Source organism: Vigna unguiculata, chromosome 6 (assembly GCF_037176805.1).
Source record: "Vigna unguiculata cultivar grain cowpea cultivar isolate G323 ecotype 2 chromosome 6, ASM3717680v1, whole genome shotgun sequence".
In the NCBI taxonomy this organism is placed as follows: domain Eukaryota; kingdom Viridiplantae; phylum Streptophyta; class Magnoliopsida; order Fabales; family Fabaceae; genus Vigna; species Vigna unguiculata.
The window spans coordinates 7687829-7706214 of NC_140797.1; the positions used below are offsets into that span (position 1 = coordinate 7687829).

At 32.8% G+C, this 18386-nt stretch overlaps 1 protein-coding gene across 1 annotated transcript; it reads left to right on the plus strand.

The window, feature by feature from the left end:
- The first annotated feature begins 6254 nt into the window (after positions 1–6254).
- LOC114187491 (7-deoxyloganetin glucosyltransferase-like) lies at positions 6255–10705 on the plus strand. Its single transcript, XM_028075752.2, has 2 exons — positions 6255–6815; positions 9542–10705. Exons 1-2 carry the CDS (start codon positions 6308–6310, stop codon positions 10480–10482), a joined length of 1449 nt encoding a protein of 482 aa, XP_027931553.1. The 5' UTR covers positions 6255–6307; the 3' UTR covers positions 10483–10705.
- The last annotated feature ends 7681 nt before the right edge of the window (positions 10706–18386 follow it).

The window sequence follows — 18386 nt, forward strand, 5'->3', positions numbered from 1 at the left end:
TGATTTATTTTTTAGAAGAGGAGGCAACGTACGCGTGACTTTCTTTTGTAAATCTTTTAATAGACTACATTTTTACAATAAAACGGTATCTATTAATGTCTCAATACTTAGCGCTAAAATTTAAGAAGCGCTTTTTATCTCTCTATGTAGTTTTTATTTTTATTTTTGAAAATATAAATTAAATATAGACAACATTTTTTGGATAAAGCGCTATCTATGTCTATGTATTTTTATAGCGCTTATCTCATAAAGCGCTATCTTTTGTTTATCTGTTTTAATTTAAAGCGTTTAATTAAATAAGCGCTATCTAAAAAGTGTTATCTATTGATCATTTTGGCGTAGTGAAATTAGAGAAGAATGCGAAATAAGACAGAGATGAAGGACGCCACAGTCTAGCAGATTTGATAAGTCAAGTGAAGATTCGCCACAAAGATGTTAATATGTGACAAGAACCAGAGGCCTAAGGCTAAAACAAAGAGAATCATCTCTTTAATGAAATCAAATTCAATATATGACTAAAAAGTTTCTACATTGGTTTTGGTACCTCTTTATATAGGCACATAAGTTTAAGAAAATTTGATAACCCACATGAAGGCTCAAACCCAAAATATAAAAACATAAACTAATTTATAAAAGAAAACCCAAAGTCCAAAAACATAGAATATAACAAATTTCTAAAAGAAAACCCAAAGTCTAAAACATAAACTAATTTTCCTAAAAACTATCCTTCAAATATGCTTCAAGTCATGATCTTCATATTCTTTGAATTCCAAATTGCTTGTAGCATCAGGAGCCTTGAATAGATTTGATATTCCAATCTCTTGCTTCTTGCCTTTGTCATAGGTCCTTTAAATTGTAAAGGTTCATCTTCAAGTTCTTTTTGTATGGAATCTTGGGATAATCCTTTATCATTCCCTCCTTCTTGAAGAGAATTTGTCCTCAAATTTGTATCACTCGAAGATTCCTTAGCAAATTTAGGTTTGACTCAACTAAGCTTAAGGTGGATCTTACTCAATCAACTAGAGGTAGACTTGATTCAACTCAACTAAAGGTGGACCTAACTCAACTCAATGAAAGGTAGGCTCGACCAAAGGTGGGTTTAACTCAACACAGCTTCAAGTGAGCCCAACTTAACTCTATCCAAGGTGGGCTCGGTACTACTCAGTACTAATCGATTCTATATGGGCCCGACTTGATTCGATGAAAGGTGGGTTTGACCTTACCGACTCAACGAGGCTTGAGCCGACATGGCTTGAGATGGACCCAACCTAACATGGACTAAGGTGGTCTTAACTGTACTCTGCCCAAGGTGGTCCCACTCAAATCGGTCCAACATGGGCCTACCTTTACAATACCTAATGTGGGCTTGTCATGACTTGGTTGGACATGGGTCTAACTTGATTCGACTTGGCCTAATAAGAACCTGACATGCCTCAACTCGAGAACAAGCTTACTAAATTTTGATTAAGGTGTGTCCAAATCAATTGAGCTTGAGGTAGGCACTTTGATTAAGGTGTGTCCAATTCAATTGAGCACAAGATGGGCTTGAACTGACTCAGATAGAGTAGGCCACACCTCAACTTAGTTTGAGGTGAACCTGACATTCACCCAACTCAACTGTCTTGACATGGATCCAACTTGACCTGACTTGACTTAATTGGGCTCGAAAGACTCCTACTCAATTCGGTTTGATGTATCTTCAACTTTCCTCGACCCGAGGTACTCCTAACTTGACTCGACCTTACATGGGTTTGATTTGACTTGACCTTTTATGGGCCTGATTCGACTTTGTTCGACATGGTTCCGACTGAAATTTGTCTAGTGTTGTCTCAATTCAAGTTAACATAATGTAGATCCTATCAATTTTAGCTTGACCTAGATATAACTTGACCTAGGTCCAACCTGAACAATCTACTTAAATTTAGCCCGACACAACGTTGTATATCTTGACCTAGACCAACTTGTATAGACCGATCTATGAGACTTTTTGTTGTCATTTTTTTGTATGAACTTTTTTCTTATGTCAAATGTATATGGATTTGTGGACTTTTTTTACCTCTACCCTATCAGTCAAGGTCAAGCCCTATGCAATGAACAAAATTGACAGATTTAATTCAAGGTTTGAACTTCTCGGTATAATTTATTAATCCTTTTCTTATGTGGGGATTGGATATAAGTTGTTCGTTTCTATATAATAGCTTACCTATAATAAGGAGACTTACTTAAAATCATTCCAATTACTCACATTTACATTGCATTCATTATTCTTAATTCCACTTATTTACTTGAACTTTAGAATATCATCCATTAGTGAATCTTCATTCAATGTTATATTCAACCTTGTTGTTATCCATATCATCAATTTTATAATAAGACATTGAAATTGTTTATCTTATAAGAAATTGTACCTAAACACATTTAATTTTTAATAACAAATTAGAATCACATTTATATATAATATTAAATTATAAATTATTCTCTAATTACTTTAATAACTAATACGTGAAACTTATTATTGAAAGGGGGAGCTTGTTCAACTCAAGTGAAGATGGTTTTGATGATGTCCAAGGCTATGCATCATGTGCATCACTGGTTTAGGCTTAGTCATGATTTTCTATCTTTTGCATTAGGTGTTGTAGATCTAGAATTACATGTAAAACAAGCTTGCATTGAATTGTATCAGCTATCAAACTCTTGAATGTGACCAAAAGCAGAACTCGTAAATAGATTAGCTACTTAACTAATAGATTAGCTGAGGGCACTATACTGATGCAGTGAAAATACACTCACGATAATCTATTAGGTAAATTCCTAATCCATTAATTACTGCAACATAACTCTGTATAAAACCAGTTTCTGAAACCAGTTTTGAGATAGAGAGAGAAATAACTGAATTACTGAGAAACGAATTGAGAGACTTCTTTTCTGAGATCAAGATTCACAGAGTTCTTGTGCTTGCTTGGGAGATCATTCAATTGGACATTCAAGAAGATTGATGGTGGATTCAACCTTAGTGGGTCAAGCTTGGATCTAGGATCAAGTGATAAATTTGCACATCCACTAGGTGTATTCGTTCCTTGTTTCTTTTCTATTGTATTTCTGTTTACAGTTGATTCACTGTGTGAAGTGAAGGTCTAGGTGCAATTGTTTGGATGCATTGCATCTAGGGGGAGTTCTTGATTTGTAGATCAAGCTCCTTAGTCTTTAGGGTCTTGAATTATATAGATGCTCTTGTAATTCTTGTAACTCTATTGATTTAGTGGAATCCTCCTAAGTGGGTTACTTAGGAGAAGACTGGATGTAGATTCATTTTGAATCGAACCAGTATAAAAATTGTTGTGTTCTTTGTTTCTCTCTTTTCTTACACCTTTATTAATTGCTTTACACAGTCCATTAACACAGAACTGTAGAACTGGTAAAGTGGGTCATAAGAGTTAAAGAAACTTTCAAGATTCAATTAAAATCAATGAAAGATTCAATACCCAGTTCATACCCCTTTCTTGGTTGGGTTATATTAGACAGATCTGTTTTAACACTTATAAGTTTACCCCTTTCTTGATTGGGTTATATTAGACAGATCTGTTTTAACACTTATAAGTTTAGAGATCATTAGCTCAATATTTTTAAACATTTTTCCTTATAATTATTTAATGGATTTTTATTCACCATAAGAATTAAAAAATTATTATCATTTATGGTTATTGAGGCAATAATATTACAAAAGTATTTTTGATATTATAAAAAATTAGCTTCTTTTTAGGCTCAAATAATTTTTATGTTCTTAATATAAGAATGATTTTTTTAAAATATCCCAAAATTTTTCAAATTGGGTTCCTCGTAAATTACATTTTTTATTTGAGTTTCTAAAGTTATTTCCATGATGATGACAGTTATAAAATTAATGTCAAATGTTTCCATTTTTTAATGATGACTATATCAACTACACTTAAAGAATCATGATATTTTGTTTTTTTATTTATTATTAACAACATATTTCTCATACAAAAATATATTAATTATTATGATATAAAAAATAAGTTATAGGACCAAAATGTAATTTAAAAAATTTCGGCGCTTAAATAAAAAATTAGTATAATAATAGAGATAAAATATAAATAAATAAATTTTTAAGAAATTAAATTAAAATTTTATAATTTTATAATTTATTAATTTTTCATCCTTATATTGTTGACCTAAAATACTGGTATTTTAATTCGTAAGGCATAAATATTATTTTATATAATTCAAATTTGAATTAATAAACATATGAATTATGATTGTAATAGATAAATGTTTTAAATGTATTTAAATTTATAAAGAAATACAAGTTGTAATGTAATATTATTTTATATATCCTAAAATAAATAAACTTGAAAAATTCAATTAGAGATAAAAATAGAAATAGTGCATATTAAAGGAAAAACTTTAGAAGTGAATAACAGTTTATTAAAAAAAATGGAAAAACTTTTAAATATCATAAACGTCACATGATAGTTGCTGGAATTAATAATTGAGGGAACTTTTCAAAGTACCATTCAAATAATTCACAAAAAGGAGTAATACTTAGCTATCGACATATTGTTATACACTACTAAAAAATTTATATTTTCTTTTAATTTTATTTTGATTTTTTAAATTTTTATAAATTTTGTTACAAAAAAATTTACAGAAAATTGTTGCGATTTTTTTTCAAAGTATTTTGTATTCATAGAAAATTTTATAAAAAATATTTACAAATTTTATAATTTTTAAAAAATAATTATTTATGAAGGAATTACTTAAATTAAGATTTTTAGAAAAAATAGTAGAAAAAAGTATTTTCTTGCAAATGTTTTTGACAAACTTGCAAGAAAAATACCATGTAATATGAGAATTTTTAGTAGTAATAGTTATAAATAGTTAGGAATGTTAGAAAATTGAATTATTTAAAATGAAAATTTTGTTGAATTATTATATTAATTTCATTTTGAAAATTTTGGTATGCTTTTAGATAAATAGATAAATGTCCACCACAAGAAAACTACATATTATTCAAGGGCAGAATCCATAGGTAATAACAAACATTCACGGTAAATCGTGTTTACTAATAGACTAGCAAAAAGCATCAATTTGTCAGTAAAATGGTTGTCGGTAAAATTTACCGATCGATGCAGAAACGTACCAGTATATACTGACGATCACAAATTCATCAGTAAATATTAGTTGATAACATTTATCGTTATAATAAGCAATTGAGTCTCTTTGTTTATCCTCCACTTCCTCTTCTTTTTCCTTTATTTCTTAAGTTTTTCCTCATTATCGTTGTCAAGCCATCGTCCCACCACGGTCACCTCCAAATCATTTTCGTCATTTAGGGTCTCATCCTCATCCTATTTGTCTTCCTCTTTCCTCTTCCACTTCTTCTCCTCTGCTTCCTTCTCCAACTCTGACAACTATTGTCACTCTTATCGTGTCTGTCATCCTCCACCTACAAGTCACAACGATCATCAGCATCACCAGTGCGCATTAGTGACGAGAGTCACCAGTGAGTGAGCCTTCGTATCACCACTGAGTGACCATTGTCACTAAATTTTAAAAATGAATGGATATATTCTTTTTGACCTAATTATATATTAAATTGTTTTGACGTGTCAAACGTGTTTTCCAAAAGATATTGAAGTGGTACATATTAAATGGTGTAATCAATTCAAATATTAACATAAAACACATTTGAAACGTCAAGAAATCTAACATAATTGGATTAAAATGAATATATTTACTCATTTTTAAAGTTTGAGAACTAAAATGTATCAAAGTTTTCGGACAAAAACGAATTCTAATTTCACGTCAAAGTTTAGAAACTAAAAACATATTTAACTCTAAATCAAGATATGAAATTTGTTGAAAAGATCTGTTGATAAATTTAAATATAGCGACAAATTTGTTGTCGTCAGTAATTAATCAATTTTTTGTAATAATTTAAATTATGTTAAATATTGAAAAGTATATTTCAAAATAACATAAAATATGTATAACTAATGACCTTAGTAATTATATAATTAAAAAAATTTAGAATGATTCAATTGAATTTATTTTATTTTATTAAGACAGTCCTATGATTTATTATAATTCATTTAAACATGTAAACAAGTTAATTTTGTTTCCTTAAATCAATTTTAAAGTTTAATTTAAATTTACAATAATTCAACTCAATTCAATTCATATATGTTTCCCTCCTTTATAAATAAGGAAGCTTCAAGAAGTGATCACCACAACACAACCAAGTCTCACCTTCTCTACTTCCTCATACAAGAAAAAGAGAAGAAAAATGAGCATTTCACATTCTGAAAAGCGTCATGTGGTGTGCGTGCCATTCCCAGCACAGGGCCACGTGATTCCTTTCATGCAACTAAGCAAACTTCTTCTTTGCTCTGGTTTTCACATAACCTTTGTGAACACGGAGTTCAACCACAAGCGTTTGGTTAAGTCTCTGGGAGAAGATTTTGTTAAGGGACAACCTGGTTTTCAATTTGAGACCATACCCGATGGGTTGCCCCCATCTGAGAAAGATGCAACACAAAGCATTGCAGCACTGTGTGATGCAACAAGTAAACATTGTTTTGAGCCTCTGAAAGAACTTGTGAAGAAGCTTAATAGTTCAGATGAAGTTCCCTTGGTTACCTCTATTATGTATGATGGACTAATGGGGTTTGCTGGGAAGGTGGCAAGGGAATTGAATGTTGCTGAGCAACAGTTTTGGACTGCCTCAGCTTGTGGTTTGATTGGATACTTGCAGTTTGATGAGGTTGTCAGGAGGGGCATTATTCCTTTCCAAGGTTATTCTTTCTCTCTTTCTTTCTTCTCTTAACTAACAAACTATCAAATCATTCTATCACTACAACCCTAGATCTAGATTATATACAGGACAAGATATGAACATTAATTCTTAAAAAATAAAACATTATAATTTTTGTATTTTGTTATTAATAAATAAATTTTTATTTTTAATTGTTATCAAATCATTTTTTTAAATATTTAATTAGTATGTATTCATCAAATCATATTTTAAATGAATTAATAAGAAACAAGTCTTGTTGTTGTGTATATTTTACATGTTAGTAATAGAATGATTTAATAGGTAGATAACGAGAGAAAGAATCAGCTTGGAATATAATTAATGTTCATTCTGTATATTTATATCTTAAAATGTTTTATTATTAGTATTATTATAATTAAAATATCATTACTTTTTTAGTATTTGCAATATATATATATATATATATATATATATATATATATATACTTGAATTCTAAGCAATATAAATATATAAATTAAAGCAACAATAAATAGATATACTTGTATGATCACTTTTAAATACTTAATTAGTTTACTTATTCAACAGCTCGAGCTTGTTTTAATACCAAGAACACCTTAACTTTAATTTATAGTTGTAGTTTAAGACATGTTGTATGTACTTTCTCTTCGTATGCTTTGTGTCCCATGAAACAAAAAATCTTTGTTTTTTTATGAATTTTAAAATTTTTTCAAATTGCTATTATTGTCCTTGGGAGCGTGGTACTAATTTGAATGACATACCAACATCATGTCATAAAAGTTAGAGTTGTCAAAATGGTCGTCCGGTTCGGTCTGACCCGACCTACAACGGGTTGGTCATTTGGTAGACTAATTCAACCCGACTCATTTATAAGTGAGTCGAAAAATTTTGAATCCGATCTGGTCCAACATGGGTTGGTGGATTAAACGGGTTGGTTCACTAGCCCACTTAATTAAAATAAAATATAATTTTTTTCTTAAGTCATAAATTATAATTCAGATTAAAATTTAAATAAACTTCAATACAATCTAAGTACAATCCAAAATGATGTTAAACTCCAATACAAACCAAAATTAAAAAAAAAAATTACTATCTAAGATCAAAGCATTCTTGTTACTTATCCAACTATAATATTAAAGTCTTGAATGGATAAATCCACAACATTTTAACCTCTTGAAGCATATTCTTTATCCTCATCTATTTGGAGTTGAAACTAGGTTTCCATTTGCTAACCCACTAATGTGTTTGGTTAAAAAAACAACCCAACATTGTAAAGTCCAACATAATGTATGTGACCATACACCAACCCGGCTCACCACGGATAGTGAGCTGAGTTCTTGGTGAGTCCGGTCAAAAATTGACCTTACTGACATTTGTAAACAAATTTCAACCCAAACTTGTGTTGTGCCGGATTGACCCACAAATTCTGACCTACTTTTACGGCTCTAATAAAAGTCATCAACTGAGACATCAAAATGCATACTTTGACCTTAATAAAAAATGATAAAAAAAACAATACAATAAATTTGAATAATTTTGAAGTAACAAAAATATAATATATTGAAGTTAGAAAACATCTAGCGTTGCAATTAATATCACACTTTTTCAACACTGTCCGAGTAGTTTTAAGGTTTTGTAAACTCTAAAGAGTAATGATGCAAATATATATTTTAATTTAGTCTACACTTATTATTATTATTTTTATTACATTATATAATCTGTAAATTTATTATTTTTATTCTAAGTGTATATTAAATATTAATGCATTCTTTTGTTACATGAAGATTTTTTAACTATAAAAATACCATTAGTATTGGTTCGTTCGATGAATCTCAATTTAATAAAAATGAATTTTATGTATGATTTAATCCATGCATTGGTTGATCTGGATGTTAACCACTTGTAGAGGAGAAAAAAAAAAACTATTTTATAAACAAATTAATCTGTAAAATTTATCTTCTATATCTTTTTTATACTTTTGTTTTTATCTCATGAATACGTTAATTTTAACATATATAAAATTGTATTTTATTTTACTTTTTCTTACTTTAGATACGTTACAGAAAGGTTAGTTCATATATAAAACCCTAGCCCATGAATAGATTTTATTCTTTAAATATGCATTATCCATAATTTTGTTAAACAATTCTCTTATCATGTCAAAAAATCATTTTTGTTTGTCATATGTATGTAGTCATTAGAAATAGGTTACCTCCCAACCTACTCAAACTATTTTTGTTTGACTTCTCTATTGTGATAATTTTCTCCTAGGTGTTTCAGACGAAAGTTTCACTTCTGATGGGTCCTTGGATTAATACATTTTCATCTTACATATAAAAAAACTTACACCTAATAAATTTTTACAGAAACTTATTTATTATTTTATTCTTTAATCTCTTTCCAATGTCATCAAAAGTTAACTATTTTAATCATCAAAATATTTGTAAAAATATATGGTCAAAAGTTGTGTATTTAGGAATTTGAATTCTCTTGTTGGATTTTTTTATTTATATTGTCTTTTCAAAATATCTTAATAATCATTAATTTTAAAATATATTAAAAAAATATTTAATGTAGTACTCGTAAAGATAACATCAGGAAATTTAATAGAGAATTTAAACTCATGTATTTAATATGAAAAAAATATTTTTCATAAAATAAAAACTGAATTGTAGAGTTAAATGTTTGAGTTCTTTAATGTGATAATTCTCTTTCCAATGTTTCAGACAAAAGTTTCACCACAGATGGTTCTTTGGACAAAAATCTAGACTGGATATCTGGAATGAAAAATATGAGAATAAGAGATCTTCCAAGTTTCGTGAGAACCACAACTCTTGATGAAACCAATTTTATTTGCTTTGGATTAGAGGCAAAAACATGTATGAGGTCATCTTCAATCATAATTAACACATTCCAAGAATTGGAAGACGAAGTTCTTAATGCTCTAATGGCCATTAACCCAAACATATACAACATTGGTCCACTTCAGTTGTTAGGAAGGCATTTTCCTGATAAAGATAATGGTTTCAAGACCAGTGGGTCAAATCTGTGGAAAAACGACTTAGGATGTATCAAATGGTTGGATCAATGGCAACCTTCATCAGTGATTTATGTGAATTATGGAAGTATTACTGTAATGTCAGAGGATCACCTGAAAGAATTTGCTTGGGGACTAGCAAATAGTAATCTACCATTTTTATGGATCAAAAGACCAGATCTTGTAATGGGTGAGTGTACATCTTTGCCACAAGATTTCTTAGATGAGGTGAAAGGTAGAGGATACATAACAAGTTGGTGCCCACAAGATGAAGTGCTTTCTCATCCATCAGTTGGGGTTTTTCTAACTCATTGTGGCTGGAATTCTACAGTTGAAGGTATATGTGGGGGTGTGCCTATGATTGGTTGGCCATTCTTTGCTGAACAACAAACAAATTGCAGATACATATGCACAAATTGGGGAATAGGAATGGATGTTAAAGATGATGTGAAAAGAGAGGAGGTCACAACACTTGTGAAAGAAATGATAATGGGAGAAAAGGGGAAGAAGATGAGGCAAAAGTGTGTAGAGTGGAAAAAGAAAGCAGTACAAGCCACTGCTTTGGGAGGATCATCTTATAATGATTTCTACCGGTTACTGAAGGAAGTTCATCACCATGATGCTATCTGAGTGTTTCGACATGTTGGACAATGTTTTGAAGGAAGTTGTGCGATTTGATGGAAAACGTTAATATTGGTCAATATTGCAAATAATATTCTTGAATAAGGATTTGTGTGGATTTATTTAATGATTGTTTCTGCTATTTATATTATTGTGTAATTATGTACTTTCAATTGAATGTAAGTGTTTCACTGGAAAAATAATGGTATCTTGTGTTTGGAAGATTTTATTATTCTTTTGCATTCGTCCAATGTGTTATTTTTTCATATTTAACTAAAATATGAAAAAAAAGGTTTATGCTTTGATCGGGTTTTAAAATTTGCAAACACCGTTTATACTTATTTAATTTAGTCTTCTGTTAAAAAAATTAATAAAACTTTGACTATCATATAAATATGACAATATACTTTGATATTTTAGTATATAATAGAGTAATAGAATTAATGTAAGAATTAATTAAGTATAAACTTGATTTTCTTTTATATAACTCAAATGTATACTTATTTAGATCTTTTTATCCGCCGTATATTAGAAACCTAATAAATTATTGTGTTATTATAGCTTATAATATTAAGAATTTTTGTAGAGATATTAAAGATTTTCTTCATCACATTGGTCTTAATTTTTTTTCATATTAAAAACTTCAAAACGTGATGGTGGACTCTTTTTACTGGAGGAGGTCACTTGACCGAGTTGGATAGTAGTTAAGTCTCCTACGTTTTGGTACGTTTGACTTAAGTTTATAACTGAAGGCATTTAAGATGGGATGAACTGACACTTCAATGGATATATATATGAAAATCGGATGTTTTTAAGGTAAATGGCCATCAACCAAAGATTTTCCATGAAGCACATATGGATGACAAATGCAGGGAAGCATTGACAGATCCATACATTGAAGAATAGCTGCAGCAGCTGCCACTCCTTGGTTCTATTTTAGTGTTGTTTTTACTGTTAATTTTTTTTTTCTGTTCAATATAAATTGTTTTGTTTTATTTATTTCCTGATATTCATGTCTACTAGTTTAGTTTCATATTATATATAATGAGTAGAGTGTGTGTACATGACTACTTCGTATTTTGTTGTTGTTCTGGTTTTCATAATCTCTTTCTGGACCGGTTTTAACTCATTTTCTTTAGGTTCTATTGTAAGGCTCAATTATTTTCTGCTCTTATTTTTAAGGGCTGCTTCTAATCAATTGGGTCTAAAGGTTGGCCCATAAGGTGATTAACTTGGCGAATCTGCACAACGTCTTCCATGTTTCATAGCTGAGGAAGTACGTGGCAGATCCTAATCATGTGCTGGAGCAGGATGATGTTCAGGTGCACGAGGATCTGACTATAGGAGTTGGGCCAGTGAGAATCTTGGATTCTCAAGTGAATCACCTTAGAGGAAAGGAGATCAGAACGGTGAAGGTGCTGTGGGATGAAGCAATTCAGGAAATAACATGGGAGATGGAGGATGTCATGAGGAGGTCTTACCCTCAACTTTTCACTGGTAAGTTCTCTTTTTCGAGGACGAAAAATTTTAAAGGTGGGGGTAATGTAAGATCCGCGGAATTTAATTAATTAAATAAATAAATAAATAATAAATACGAGAGGCTTGTGCATTTATGACATTAAATTCTGTTATGTATGACGTGGAAAAGTGCTAGCTCATGTGGTTAAGAGTACTTTGATTGTGTGAGAAGACTTGGGTTTGAGTCCTATGTATATCAATTGTGTGTGTATTTGTTTTTATTGTTTTAATAATATGTTGGGCCACGTTTTGTATGAGATAATGCTGGAGTTGTGTGTGTTAGCAAGAAACATAAGTTGGCTTAGTGGTTTAGATTTGATTTGGCATTGGGAAGGTCATGGAATCGAACCTGGGTGAGTCAAAATTTAACTTTTTTTGCTAAAAGATGAATTGTGGGCTGAATAGGAAAGGATGGTAAAGACCAGAAAAGGGGTAGCTAAAGGGTTGAGAAATAATCAATTAAAGGCCCTCGAATAGCAATAAAACCCAAAGTTTAATCACATTCTCGTTTTTTTTACCTTACCAAGTATTAATACGGCGGTTTTGACTGCCATATTTTGCGCGTATGGCGGGTGCGGGTACCGCCATATATCCTGCCGCCACAATGAATAATATGGCGGTCTTGGACAAAACGACGCAATGCCCGCCATTAAATGTATTGCGTAAATAATGGCAGTTTGAACCGCCGTATTTTGTGCGCAAATAATGGCAGTTAAAACCGTCTTAATTTGTTTATTTTTAAAGAATTGTCATGCGAAATACAACACCTAGAAATGCCATTATTTGTACTGTACGAATGCATTATACGACGTTTCAACTGCCATAATTTGAATGTGATTTTTTTTATATTAATTTTATGTAACCTGCTTTCCATTATTATTGAACCTATTTTCCATAAAATTAAAAACATCACAGACAACATCTTGATCAATAATACTTTCATTCATATTTCATATTTAAAAAGTTGATATTAAAACACCATCCAAAAGTTTTCACATTGAAAACAAAAGCCAAAAAAAAATCTAAAACATTATTATAATACATTTTGCTAAATTTCTATAGTTATGTTCCTATAGCTATGTGCCTAACTTGTCTATTCTGTCCCGCTTGATCTTCTTATACCAATAGGTGATGGAGCACCACTTCCAACATCGGGTACCTGGAATAAAAAAAATTATAACTTATTCAAATTCACATGTGTATTATAATAAACTTGTGTAATTTGTTAAATAAACTATTAAGTTTTACCTCATTAACTAAAGTATGTACCAAATCAGCAGCCATAGCAGCAAAATGGTCAGGAACGTCATCTCTAGAAGCAATGTAGGCAACCAATGTTTGCATTTGGTTTTTGAGAGTTGTGAGCTCATTTTCCATCTTTAGAAACTTCTCATCCGTATTTGTTGATGTTGCACTACATGAAGCAAAATTCATACCATTTAATCTTGTAGTGGATTGCTTAAATGCAAGAGTGGGACAAGCTCCATGTGACAATCCTCTAACCTGACCTGGATGCTCCTTACCAAATATGAGACCAATCGGATCATTTGGAGATATATCTGATGCAATCTCTGGGTTATTCAACATTAGCTCATCTATTTTTTCCTGCATTAAATTGGAAGTGCAAAAGACCGCCAAACAAACAAATTATGATGACTTAAAATGATAAACTAGTACACCAACAATTAGTTCAAACACAAATAGATTATATTTATCACTTATCAGCATGCATTCATCACTTTTATTTTCATGTGACAGATATTGTGATCTATTGCAGACAGTTTCATTAGTTTTTAGAGAGTGCTTCCAGTGTTCAACTTATCTTGTAGAATAATAATTGCAGAATGGAGTCTAAAGAAGCATCAAGTGTTATTTTAAATTTGATGGGTCTTGATAAAGTGCCTAACCAACATCCTGTTAGAGATAAACAAAAAGTTCTCTCTAAGAATTATCAGCAGAAAGTTGCTTCCATTGGTGTCAAAAAGAAGTGCTCATCTCATCAAGGAATGAATACTAGTGAAAAGGACAAATCTGAGGATGGTTTAGAAGTGTCAAAGCACTCAGGCGAAGTAAGCATCATAACCCATAAAAAACAAATGGGAAAGATAATCTTAGTTCTAGTAAAAATTCTCATTTGGCTAATGGGCTGTTAACAGATATGGATCATACAAAATAAAATGAACAAAAGTAGACAATAAAGGTAAGTAGATAAAGTTTATAAATACAAAAGGAAACATTGACAATGTTTAATTAATAAAGTTTGATAGGGAGTAAATCCAATAAATTACCTGGATAATTGTCTTTGACGCAATAAATGATTTTTTTTTCAATCACAATAAAATCTGCATAAAAAATAGTCAAAAAAGTTTCACTGAGTATTGTTTCTAGTTGTACACTCTAAATTAAAAGTATAAACAATATAGAAAGCAAAAGAACACAAAAAGCAAGCTACTGTTAGCACCCATGAATACCATTTTATAAGATTGACAAAGGAAAGATTTAGTAAGGCACACACATTAAAACTTATCAATATAATATTAATCATGACAATCTCAACCAAAGTTATGATTTAAATAAAGGGTTAAATATGTTTTTGGTCCCTCAAGTTTGAGCGAAATTTGGGTTTAGTCCCTCATCAAAATTTTTGACCAATTTAGTCCTTCATCTTCCAAAATACGTGTATTTAGTCCTTTTAACCAAATTTTGTTAAGTTTATCTGACATTTCAAGCGCATTTCATGATAATATTTAAATTATTTATACTGTTTGACACATTTTTGCTTCAATGTTAACTTAAATACTATCATGAAATGCGCTCGAAACGTAAGATAAACTTAACAAAATTTGGTTAAAAGGACTAAATTCACGCATTTTGAAATATGAAGGACTAAATTGGTCAAAAGTTTTGATGAGGGACTAATTCCAAATTTCGCTAAAACTTGAGGGACCAAAAACATATTAAACTCTTAAATAAATAAAGGAATGATGCATTCACACACTGTTATGTTGGTTGGTACATACTCATGAAAAAAAAAATACTAGTTGACACTAACCAACGAAGTGATGTCGAGATGAAAAGCCTAGGATTAAAGATTAAAGGTAAAATCCATTTTTTAAATCACAATTATGAGTTTCTTGTTAAATCATAATCATTTTCACACACATATATATATATATATATATATATATATATATATATATATATATATATATATATATTGTCAATCTGTTGGAAACCTACTGTTAAGGTGTTAAAGTTGGCTTTAACACTTTTTATACCTTTTAATTAATATATATTTCTGGTGCAATTTCAGACAATTATTAAAATTCAATAGGCAGCAAACTCCCAATAAACTTAATCCAGCACAGCATTGAAAGAGCCAAACAACAAACGTACAATTACACATCCTTATTATCATTTCTACGGCGATGTTAACTAAACACCAAAAACACGATTCAACAACTATGAATAGAGGCAGATCCCTGATTTCGGCTCACACAAACACTTCAGTTGAGCTCTTTAACAATTCACTCACACGAAACAGACTACGTGGTGCGATAGCACAAAAGCAATTGACAATTCAGAGTGAAAAAAACCCAGGAAAAAAATGGTAGCAACAATTCAGAATACACATTAAGAGTTGAAAGATCTCGAGAAAATGAAGCTCGAAATCGAGATTGAACGTGTGCGCGTTGAATCGAAGGTTTTGCGAATCGAACCTGCAGCTGAAGGAATGAATCAGAAACGAACAATTCAGAGTGATGACGACGGAGAGATGGTGGAGGGCGCATGAGAAACAGACTATAGCCTACGAACAATCAAAATCACAACTTTTATGTTTCCCACTAATTAACCCAATAATCAGAGCAAATAATACGAGTCGCACGTTAGTCACTAATCAAAGTGCAAACCAACCAAAAACGAAATCGTAATAGAGGGAAAGAAGTGGAAGGACCTTGTCCGTGCCGAAAATGAGGAAATGCATTGCGAATGCTCTGTGGCGACTGTTAGTGTGCTCGATTGGTTGAGGGTTTGGGCAGTGGAGAAATGGCTCGCGACGAAACCCTGTTCGACATTGTCGTCGGAGTTGCTAGAGATGTTCGACGCTTTGCTGGTTCCCAATCAGTGTGGCGAAGGAAGTCCCGATCTTCGACGACTTGGTGCGAGGAGCGGAAACAGCAAGAACAGTGTGGTGGTGCGAGGTGCGAGTAGCGGAAACAGCGAGGTGCGAGGAGTGGGAAACTGCGTGGTGATCTCCTACGGCGAGGAGGGTAGAGTCAGCGAGGATTGGGAACTGCGAGGTGCGAGAGAACGAAACAGTTATTGGGGTTGATAGAGAGGATTTTGTAGGGTTTGTCTTACATGAGTCAGTTTTATGTTTTGTGTGTGCATTTGTCCCATTAAAATTCGATTTTATGTAATAAAAAAGATAGAATTAAATGAGAAGTAAATAAAAAAAGAGTGTTATGGAGGGAAAGATGGCGCCACTGGAAAACGAAAGTGTAATGGGAGCATAATGGCGTTTTCAAATGCCATATTTTGCACACAAAATGTGGCAGTTATAGAACTGTCGTATTATGAAGCAAATTATGGCAGTTTTCTATAACCGCCATATTAAAACCGTCATATTTACTTCAATTTTTTGTAGTGTATAAAAGGCAACTTTTGAGAAGAGAATAGGGTTTGGAAAGCTGTTTTCTGAGAGGTTTTAGAGGGAGGACGAAAATTGAGAGTGAAGGGAGAATTGAGAGTGAAGTAAAGAGGGAAAAAGGAAGTGGTGGTACGGTTAGTCCTTGGTGATCAAAGGAATCCTTCAAATTCAAGCTTTAAGCGGGGAAATTTCAGGTTAGGGGAGCTAAACCCGAATCTTAGCTTTACTGCACTGTTTTTGTTGATTTGTAATGAATTGTGGCCCTAAAATTCGTGCTATACTTGAGGGAATTTGGGGTTGTGGTTTTGCGGACTGTTGCATTAGGATTGGACCTAATAGTTTGCCTATAATGGGATGGTATGTGGTGTATTCTGTGATGTTGCCAAGTTGGCTGATTGTGGACTGTTTTCGTGTTCAAATAACGTGTATGTACCTATGTAAATTGTGCTTAAAGAATTGGTGTGGTTGAGATGTGTTTTGGGTCACTGGTGCAATGGGTGTGTGCGTGAATCAGCGTCAAAACCTGCAATTCTCACTCAGGCGAGTCAGACCCGCTTAGGCGAGATATGCAAGGACGCGAACCCTCTATCTGCTCGTGGCCATCGCTCGGGCGGAGGGTTTTGGGGTTTGGGCGAGGGCTCATCTCGCTTAGGCGAGAATTCGTGTTCCATTGTGTGGTTTGATTGACTATCTCGCGCAGGCGAGATTGATTGTTGTTTTGAGTGGAAGAACGTCTCGCCCATGCGAGACAATCTCGCCTAAGCGAAATTGCGAGGGAAGGTCTGTGGTTTTGAGGGACTCGTCGCCTAGTCGAGGCACTTTTATTCTGGGCGAACGAGAGTCTCGCCCAAGCGAGAATACGTAGGCTGCAGTGGTTCTGGAGGCTTGCACAGATTGAGGGCTTAGCCATAAGAGGTGGGATGTAATGGTTAAACAAAGGCTTTAGTTTAAGCAAGCAAGGGCGAAGAGGTACGTTTAAGGAAGATGTACCTGCTGTGTTTATAAGACGAGATGAAACTTATGAGAGGTGTTCTATATGGCTTTTAAAATATCTACTTGGTGGGTTTGCTGGTGTTCCATGGGTTGTGGCCCGGAACGTATCCTTGAGTTGTGGCTCAGGATAGGGGTTAAGCACGTGGCATTCTATGGGTTGTGGTCCGGAATGACTTCCCTCGAGTTGTGACTCGGGATAGCGGATGAACACGATGAACTTTGAGTTGTGGCTCAGGTTGGCGAGTGTGCCGGTGTGAGTGTGCTGATTGTGGCCAGTACGGATGGGTCCAATGGATTGCCCTCCTCAATGGTTGCTGACGAGTTTGGTAGTCCTGGGACGTTACGGACTATGTTCGTATTTAGGAACTCCACCTGGCGTTACGGTGTGTGATCCGTAGCATGATTTTCGCACATGCTCTATCGGTTGTGGCCGATAGGTGTGGCAGCAAGGCACTTTGAGATACTTACTAGAAGATGTAGAACCCTGTTAACATGGTTGTGGCCATGTGAAAGAAATGGAACGAGGTTCCCTGATGTACTTAATATACATGGTGGTGGCCATGTGGAGGGAAGGTAACGTGACTTCCATTAGGTGCATCGGTGTACATGGTGGTGGCCATGTGATGGAAATAGAGTAAGACTCTGTGGGAAAATAAAGGATACTCAATATGGTGGGGACCATGCAGTATAAAGAAAGAATTGGTGTTGTTGTTATATTATTTGTACTGGTTAAACATGTATATGTATATTG

Excerpts from the sequence above, each read along its gene's own strand:
- LOC114187491 (XM_028075752.2), top strand. The coding sequence starts at position 6,308 with ATGAGCATTTCACATTCTGAAAAGCGTCATGTGGTGTGCGTGCCATTC. Across the intron at positions 6,816-9,541 it reads GGGCATTATTCCTTTCCAAG|ACAAAAGTTTCACCACAGAT; the intron begins GTTATTCTTTCT and ends CCAATGTTTCAG.